The 8,617-nt window shown below is 36.0% G+C and overlaps 2 protein-coding genes across 3 annotated transcripts; one reads left to right on the forward strand and one right to left on the reverse strand.

Moving 5' to 3' along the window:
• Positions 1–1,557: 1,557 nt before the first annotated feature.
• Positions 1,558–4,493, forward strand: LOC107784060 (chaperone protein dnaJ C76, chloroplastic). Its single transcript, XM_016605122.2, has 7 exons — positions 1,558–1,914; positions 2,362–2,442; positions 2,847–2,884; positions 3,048–3,127; positions 3,255–3,338; positions 3,570–3,678; positions 3,937–4,493. Exons 1-7 carry the CDS (start codon positions 1,648–1,650, stop codon positions 4,076–4,078), a joined length of 801 nt encoding a protein of 266 aa, XP_016460608.2. The 5' UTR covers positions 1,558–1,647; the 3' UTR covers positions 4,079–4,493.
• Positions 4,494–4,970: 477 nt separating this feature from the next.
• Positions 4,971–7,740, reverse strand: LOC107784059 (putative microtubule-binding protein TANGLED). 2 transcript variants are annotated; one of them, XM_075238509.1, is made up of 5 exons: positions 7,504–7,740; positions 6,615–6,757; positions 6,444–6,499; positions 5,392–6,359; positions 4,971–5,100 (listed from the first exon to the last, which is right to left on the reverse strand). In XM_075238509.1, the coding sequence occupies exons 1-4, from the start codon at positions 7,597–7,599 to the stop codon at positions 5,407–5,409; spliced, it is 1,248 nt and encodes a 415-aa protein (XP_075094610.1). In that variant the 5' UTR covers positions 7,600–7,740; the 3' UTR covers positions 4,971–5,100; positions 5,392–5,406. The 2 variants fall into 2 exon arrangements, with proteins under 2 accessions (XP_075094610.1, XP_016460607.1); XM_016605121.2 differs by lacking the exon at positions 4,971–5,100 and having other exon boundaries at positions 5,203–6,359.
• Between the last annotated feature and the right edge of the window lie 877 nt (positions 7,741–8,617).

Raw genomic sequence — 8,617 nt, forward strand, 5'->3', positions numbered from 1 at the left:
TTTTTGACTCACCGCCCCTTTGCCTTTGATCCTCTTTGTTAGAGCCGTTGCTCTTTTGGATTAATCATTGCAAAGATGTCATTTACCAAGTTATTCATTGCTTATATTGACAAGGCACTAGTCTAATACAAATACAAGTCGACTTTCATAATCATAATCTAGATTCTAGAGACACTCATTGCATGAGATAAAAAGGAAGTACTACTCCTATGATTTAATTTGGTCTTTTTAAAGTTTTATCACGTAAGGTTACAGTAATTAGTAATGGATTTAATAAGCATTGACTTCAAAAAAAAATTACACTATTGGTGATATTATGTTAGTTTACATTGAAAATAATCTGAGAGTATAAAAAAGTATTTTGAAAACACAGAGAACTTAAAATCATTAGTAATGTAGTTGGACGTTGGTTATCCATTTATGTTGATGTGGCTACATTCTGATTCAGCTTCGCTGCTGTCCTAGCATAACAGTTAACTTTTACTTTATGCAATTGATCTGACTAGCGGGAGATGGATGGCAAAGACTAGCATTAATATTTGTGTTCCTATGAATAGCTTATTTACTGGAGTCAATTACAAAGATAGTATGTTTGGCCAAACTTTTAAAATGAACTTATCAAAAAAATATTTCTGGTGAGAAACAATTTATGTTTGACTACTTAATTTAAAAAATATTTTTGGCCGAAAAGAAACTTGACCAAACAAGCTAATACTCGGATTGATTATTCAACTCACATAAAGTATCCAAAATTGATATTAATGGTGTGTTGGTATGGACGAAAATATTTTTCAAAGAATATTCTTAAATTTTTCTATATTTGATTGTCTTAAATGATTTGAAAACATATTCCTTAAAATTACATTTTCCTCTAATTAGGGATCAATTTTTTGAAACTCTCCCGTGTCATTCCCAATTATTGGTTTTCACTCTCTCACCCTCTGTCACGGTCCGAAATTTTTCACCGACGGGACCGTAAGTGGCTTGCCTAACCTTGTGTTGGAGACTTTCCCCTTAGGATATCTTGATATTATTTGGTGTGTGGGCGCCGTGTACGTGAGATTCTCTAACGTTGGCTTGCCTAACAAGTGAAATGTTAGGCGTCATCACGGTTCCGTCGGTGAAAAATTTCGGATCGTGACACCCTCCGCGCTGCCCTATCCCCTGCCCCTACAATACTCCCTCCCCCCACCCAAAAGTTAGTAAATTTGTCACGTGATATGTTTTTATTATTTATTAAACACTAGAAAATATGTGTGGGAATTACTTATTTTTTTCATTTCCTTAGTACCGAACCCACCCTGAAAGCTAAACAACCTTTATCCTAATTACTACATGAAAACAAGAAGAAAAGTCAGCTTAACAGGAAATACAAATTTGATGGAGTATTAAAAAGTGTATCTAATTTTTCCGCTTTTTAAGTTTCTTTTAAAAGGACAAAATTCTTCACAATATCCACAATTGCCTATTTAGGCAGAAAAATAAAAAAATAAAAAGGACAGCGACTTGATTTTTTGGAAATAAACCTCACCACTAATCTCATAGGCGAAGAAGGACCACTTGAATGGCTACAATATGGAGACAGAATATCTCTTACACAACCCCATATTGCCTTTTTCTTTTTTTCCCCATAAATGATCAAGAAAGATGGAATATTGCTCATCTCTGTTCAACAAAAATAGTGTAATTGGAACTTCAGCTTTATTTCCAACAACTCCTGAGTTTCCATCAACCTCTTCTTTTCCTTTAACTTCTACCCACCACTTTGCTTCCCTTTCTTCTTCTTTGAAAGCCAAGTGTTATGGTCAGAATTATGGTGATGAAGAACCCCTCAATGCTTCTTTGGCATATGATATTCTTGGTGTTGCTCCTAATTGCTCTGCTCATGAGCTGAAATCCGCTTTCCGGAATAAGGTACTACTACAAATTTTGCATTTTTGGATAAACCATTCAAGAATCCATGTCTATTGTCCTGTTTTTTCCTTTGCTTTCTGAAAAAAAAAAGTTTGTCTTTTTTACTTTTCTGTACAAGATTGGGTTGCTCTAGTGGTAAGCACCCTCCACTTCCAACCAAGAGGTTGTGAGTTCGAGTCACCCCAAGAGCAAGGTGAGTAGTTCTTGGAGGGAGGGAGCCGAGGGTCTATCGGAAATAGCCTCTCTACCCCAGGGTAGGGGTAAGGTCTGTGTACACACTACCCTCCTCAAACCCTACTAGTGGGATTATACTGGGTCGTTGTTGTATCGGAAACAACCTCTCTACCGGGTCGTTGTTGTTGTTGTTGTTGTTGTTGTGCTTGCAAGCATACTTAAAAACTGCTAGTGATGATTTTTTTCGTTTGGTTTAATAATTAATGGACACAGGTTAAGAAGTTTCATCCTGATGTAAGGAGAGATGGGGATAGTCCAGATAAAATGATTCGACGAGTCATTCAAGCCTATGAGGTAAATTGTCCTAAGATCAAACAAATCATCCATTTTGGTCTCATGCTTTTTACTCAACATTAGTTAGCTTTGAGTTGTAGAACATGCAGAAAATTCCAAAGTATAAGCAAGAATTTATTATGATATCAAGCGAGTAATATGCAGGCAGTAAGATAGAAAAGCTGCAGCTAGATACCAGTTTTTTCAGGTTTAATAAACTGGTTTAATGGAAAGCAATTTAAGGATACTCTGTCCTAAGTTATAAGATTTGGTTCCAAAGTCCAAACTGTTTCATAAAACCTAAGAATATAATATAAGGCCTATTAGATTTATAGAGGAAATGCCAAATCAGGATGCTATCTTTTGGTTGCTTAAATTTTCTTTCTCAAATGATAGCTGACTTCTATCGTTTGAAATGAAAGCAGATGTTGTCTAACTTCACCAAGTCAGAGATCATTGAAAGGTAAATTGGGGCTATACGAAATCCTGAAATTCCATTCAGTTGAATTGTCACAACTCAATCTAATGATAATTGCTACAGCATTCCTCTACTTTTTCTTCTTCTTTTGGAGTAGTGGTCCTTCAGGTAATAAATATTTGTCATATTTACTGTTTGAGTTCCACAGGGAATGCTTGGATCCATTTGATCAACCAGAATGTGAAGCATTTGATCTATTTGTTAACGAGACAGTTTGCATTGGAAAAGGTAACAACTTCAAAAATCTGTCGTAGCCAGCAAGTGATTCTTCCTGTAGACTGTCTTTTGGAAGCACATTCACTTAACTGTCAGAATTTGCATAGTTCCTGATCTCTTTTTTTCATGATATATGCAGGATGTCCGTTTTCATGCGTTGAGAAAGCGCCTCATGCATTCACTTTTTCCTCTTTAATGGGAACTGCACGCGCTATTTCTCAAGGTCATATAGTAGTGGAGTACTAAATACTGAACTCCTTGGCCCTTGCTACTATCATCAGAAAATTAGCCTGCTAACAGGAAAAGATTTCTAGTGAAAAATAATGTTTTTTCAGTGAATAAAAGGAAACATAGCAATTAGCAAATAGTGAAAGACAATTATCTATATTTTTTTGTTTGGCCGATTAAAAGAAGGGTTTATCTATCTAGTGAACCAAAAGTTGTATATATTCAGGACATGGTGAAGATTATCAAGTCCAGCTTGCAGCTGGTCAATGCCCCAAGAGTTGCATACATTATGTTACACCTTCTCAAAGAATAATTCTTGAAGAGCTACTTGGCAGGTATTTTTACTGCTCGACTCAATGTTCATCCTGCTTTTGTAAAAAATGGAAGAAGGCAAACTTTCCAACAAGAAGAATCCCAAAACGAAAAGAAGTTTATAGATTTGTTTACATGGGATAGCATCTGTATGTTATAACAGTGTTCTCTTCGTGGCTTCAAGCCGTTGGAATTGTATTTTAATTTTTTTTACTTTTTTTTGCTGCTGTTCCTGTCCTTTTCTTTTTATCATTAATTTTGTGAGGTTTTCTATTTTGTAGCATCATGAGCACACCTTATGATACATCAGCAGAAGCAAACTTACTTTATTCGCTAATTGTAAAAGCCCGATTTGAGAACAATCGCTACCAAAAGCCCAAGAAGCAACCTAAGGCCTCAACCAAACATGTAGACTGGTTCTAAATCATGAAAATCCTCCTAGGAGACCACCTTGTGTGGAAAAACTTGCAAGTTGAACAGAGACTACCACCTCAAATGCTATGCAATACTGAAGTTATCACATGGACCATAGGGGAAATGTTATTTAAGACACAGACTGTCAACGTTATGCTATGTTACCAAAGTCCTTATAAATGGTGCGGCATATGAGATGCTGGGATACGCACCAAGTGTCCGGGAAAAGTAGCTGCAACTGACTGAATATTGTATGATATGAGATTGATGTACAGGTGGAACATTACTGATTGTACTAGGAAAATTCACTTAGTTACATAAAATATTTTTACACTGTCAGGGTATTTTAAACTACTGTAACAGGTAACCTGCTTTATTTTTTAGTTTACTAATCCATCTTTTATGGACGGTTACCTTGTCGTTATCTTTAAGTGACATGATAGTATAAAAATCCGATCAGTGTATAGAAGTTAAACTCTCTCTTGAAAGCTACCAGCTTTGTATAGCAAGAGAAATAGTATATTTTACCTCTATCTGCAACTCGCTCCCACATTCTAAGTTTGAACAATCCTCATAAGATCACACCATCATCAGATTCTCATCTCAGAAGTTCTGAAGTAGCTTTCTCATAGCACAAAACTCTAGTCCACTATGTAAAGTCATCTCAAATGAAACTCTTCCCAAGTAGACTAACATATTCCTCTATTCTAACTAATGTTTCTTTTTCATTTTACTAGATGATTAAATTTTTCCTATAAGAAGTTAAATAGTTGAAGATTTTTCCAGATTACTGACCTTTCCACTAATAGCAATCCATCCAAGGATGATACTTTTCTTGATATAGATTATTGTATAAAAATAGATACTTCCTGTGTAAGCATTAGCGTACCAAACTCATACGAAGCTTTTGAGGAGAAAGACAGTATTAGTCGTCATCCTTGGTGCATAAGCTCCTTTTCAGGATTGCCATTCTCTCAATTTGGAGCTGTAGCTTCGACCTTTATTTCCTTGGTTTCCATAGCTTTTATCTTCTGCGCAAAAGCATGCCATTTTCTTAAGCCTATGAGAATGTATGCAGTATATCATTCATTTTAAGAGGTTCACGAAATGATAGGCTGAACCTAGCCAAACTATACACTGAAAGTAAATTTCATTCGTCAGAAAACCATTATTATGTACATTATTGAGGAAGTACCTCATAAGTTCACAAATCAAATTATACAATCTTTAAAAGTAATAGAAGGGATCGAAAAAGGGAAAAGTACTCTTGTTGTACCGTTTTAACAAGGACATTAAGAAAATATCAAATTTCAAGCACAAACCATGATCACGCTCATTTACATTCCCTGAACTGAGAATTGCATTGATGTGGTTGAAGCTCGTTGTCTCTGTTTGAGTCCACTCATCATCATCTTCATCCCGTCAATCTTCTGTACAGATTTTTTGCTCTTTAACGGTGAAGCTAACCTACTTGCCAATCTTGATGGCGAAAATGACCTCAATTTGGAGGGTGAAGAAGCTAGCTTGTTTGCCAATCTTGATGGAGAAAATGACCTTCTCAATTTGGCAGCTGTAGACATCTTTGGAGACCTCTTGCTCAAACTTGTTGCTCTTGTAGGAGATGTCGAAAATTTTGGAGGACTCCTGATTTTCACTTGAAACTTAGGAGGGGACTTCACCAACAACTTAGTGCTCAAACTTGTTACTCTGGTAGGAGAAGATACAGAAAGTTTTTGAGGGCTTCTGTTTTTCACTAGAAACGACGTTGACGCCTTGAGCGGGGACTTCACCAAGAACTTATGGGGTGTTCGTCGGTTTCTTACAATCATTGGAGACTTTGTTTTGGTGAGTTTCTGCTGCTGTGAAGTTGGTGATGAATGGAACAATGGGTTTGGGAAAAGAACAGTTTTTTTCACCCATGGCCTATTCCTAGGGGAAACTCTATTTGCAACGTACTTGCAATCTTCTTTCTCACATTCACTCTTCTGCAATGGAGAAACCTTGAAGTTTATTCGCGATTTTGCTCGTTGCTGTTTTGATGGTGTATCGGACTCAGACCGCATTGATTGCAAGGTTACCTGTTTCTCTCTCTTTCTACGTGATCGGAGCTCAGAGTTTTCGGGGCTTGGCTTCTGGTTTTTCCAGTGTGTGAGTGGAGTTTTAGGGTCTGGTTTTGTTCCCTTGGATCCTACTGCTTCCACTATTTCTCTAGCAAATTGACTTGCCTGTTTAATTTCAGCCACTGTCTCTCCCAGAAGCATTGCTGGTAATGACATTCGACGCCATTCACCTGCTTCCACCAAGTCACAAAATATTGATACAATTTTGGAAACCAAAATCACAAGTCACTTAATTATAAAAGACAGAAAGTTACCTGCATTTGTGGGCAATTTCCCTGGAGGAGATTTACGCGAAGTAGCATTCTTGATCCTTTTGAATTAGTACAGAGAATTGGGTTAGAGAAGTTAAGAAGACATTAATCAAACTGTAAAAAGAAAAAAAGGTACAAAAATCATAAGGAGTTAGTATTCTGATTTCTGGGTACCTCAAAGATTCTTGTTTGCATCTGAGGCTAGTCTTCAAATAGCCTCTGGTGCTACGAGGACTGAGAGTTACACCGGAAATAACCTTATTACCACCTGTAACTGTGTACTGAAGCTCTTGCAATCGAGCCATACACTTGTCCACCTTCAACCAAAATCACCTCACAAAATCAGCTAAAGTTTTGCAATTTTCAACACCTTTCTAGCAAAAAGATGATCTTTTTAGTACTTCCAAAATTTGAGGGGGGGAAAGTAAATTTCAGAAACAGCAAAGAGCCATGACTGAGATCAAAATATTTTATTATCTGAAACCAGAAGATCCCAATGATTAATCAAAATGATGAGTCTGACACCCATAATAATACTGAGGGAAGTCAATAAGAAAGACAAATTTTTCAGAAAGAGAAGACACCATAGAAAGATGAAAGCTTTAGTATCTGAGACACCATAAAATTACGCTACATTGAAGAAATTATCAGTACATCCAATTGAACTTTATAAGTCCAAAAGAAAGACCCATTCCTCCACCCAAAAGAAAAAAAACTCAGATACAAATGAGAACTCATTTCTCAGAATTCAGTATGAAATCAAAGGATCTTACTAACAGGGACTTAAAAAAATCCCTAGTTGACAGAATTGAGCTCTTATAACTCAACAAAAAAGAACCCAATTCACAAAAGTAAGAAATACCCAGCACTGATACTTCAATAGATTTCCTTATTCACTTTTGAAACATAAGATAACAAGTTTTTTCAAAAAAAAAAAAGATCAAAAGAAGAGGAGGAGCGTCATTGATGTGGAGAGGAGTGGGGAACAAGTAATAAACAAAGAAGAAAAGGTTCTTCTTTTTTTTTTTTGTTCTTGCTTGTAATAATGAAGGACACCACCAACCTTGTTAAGAGTTTCTCTAAGAAGAATGGGGTTAAGAGGAGGAGGCAGCACCATTTTCTTGTGAAGCTGCAACTTTGGTGGGGTTCTTGCTACCATTTTCGCTTTCACTTCTTAACCCAACGAAAAGAGAAGTGTGGGTCTCTTCTTTCTCTACGCTCCTCAAACTCCCTTTTGTCTCCGAAGTGGAAGTCAAGACTCAAGATAGTGTGTGTTGTTGGGGGAGGGGTTGTTGGCACTTGGGAGTAGGGGATTGGTGCTGAGTTTCTACATGCAGCAGAAGTATACAAGGAAAAAGGTGTCTTGACTTTTGTTGCCAACGGATATCTGGGTTCTAACGGTCGAATTCATAGCCGCAAATGAATGGAAACGTCTCATTTAAGATTATATTTATTTGTGCCTTTATTTTGTAACTCCTGGGCGGATTACTTTATTTGAAAAGAAATCTTTTGGCTGCTTAAAAGTTAAAAAATAAAAAATAAAAAAAATTAATATTTGGGCTGCATAACACTAAAAGGCTTTTAGTAGGCCCTAATGCTTTTATGGCCCAATCTTTGAGCCATAAATGGTATAAGGGATTGTTACACAAATAGCCGGCCATATTCAATGTTTACTTTTTCTAGCGGTATACATAGATTATACATTGATGATACATAATTATGCATATATTATCTATGAATTATACATATATTATAAATCCGCCGGCTATTTTTAGTTTAAAAGATTAGGTGAGCGACTATTTGGGTTAATTCTTCATGATAAAAATTGGGGTTGAAGTACAAGTAATCACTTTTAAGCCTGCTATTTAAAATATATTCATAATTTATAATATATTTAAAGATTAGCCAAATCATCAAACTTCAAGACTAAGTATCTATAATGTTTTAGCTGCAAATTTAAAGTTCAGGACTAAATATCATTAATATTTAAACTGCTAATTTGAAATTCAGGACAAAGTATCCTGATTTTAAATTCAGGACATAAGATTCAAATTCTGGATATAATCGATGTCCTAAAGTTTGAGCAAATTGGCTAATCTTTAAATACAATGTAAATTGTGGATGTATTTTCAACAGCATGCTTAAAAGTGACTACCTGATGTCGTTTCCACAATTCT

The sequence above is a fragment of the Nicotiana tabacum genome, chromosome 19 (genome assembly GCF_000715075.1).
Source record: "Nicotiana tabacum cultivar K326 chromosome 19, ASM71507v2, whole genome shotgun sequence".
NCBI classification, from domain to species: Eukaryota; Viridiplantae; Streptophyta; class Magnoliopsida; order Solanales; family Solanaceae; genus Nicotiana; species Nicotiana tabacum.

What these genes read in the sequence shown, in the direction of transcription:
- LOC107784059 (XM_075238509.1), bottom strand. Translation starts at nt 7,599, where the DNA reads ATGGTAGCAAGAACCCCACCAAAGTTGCAGCTTCACAAGAAAATGGTG. An exon ending in TGCAAACAAGAATCTTTGAG is followed by an intron (nt 6,500 to 6,614) that starts GTACCCAGAAAT and finishes CTAATTCAAAAG; the next exon opens with GATCAAGAATGCTACTTCGC. An exon ending in GAAATTGCCCACAAATGCAG is followed by an intron (nt 6,360 to 6,443) that starts GTAACTTTCTGT and finishes TGGTGGAAGCAG; the next exon opens with GTGAATGGCGTCGAATGTCA.
- LOC107784060 (XM_016605122.2), top strand. Translation starts at nt 1,648, where the DNA reads ATGGAATATTGCTCATCTCTGTTCAACAAAAATAGTGTAATTGGAACT. An exon ending in AATCCGCTTTCCGGAATAAG is followed by an intron (nt 1,915 to 2,361) that starts GTACTACTACAA and finishes TAATGGACACAG; the next exon opens with GTTAAGAAGTTTCATCCTGA. An exon ending in TGCACGCGCTATTTCTCAAG is followed by an intron (nt 3,339 to 3,569) that starts GTCATATAGTAG and finishes GTATATATTCAG; the next exon opens with GACATGGTGAAGATTATCAA.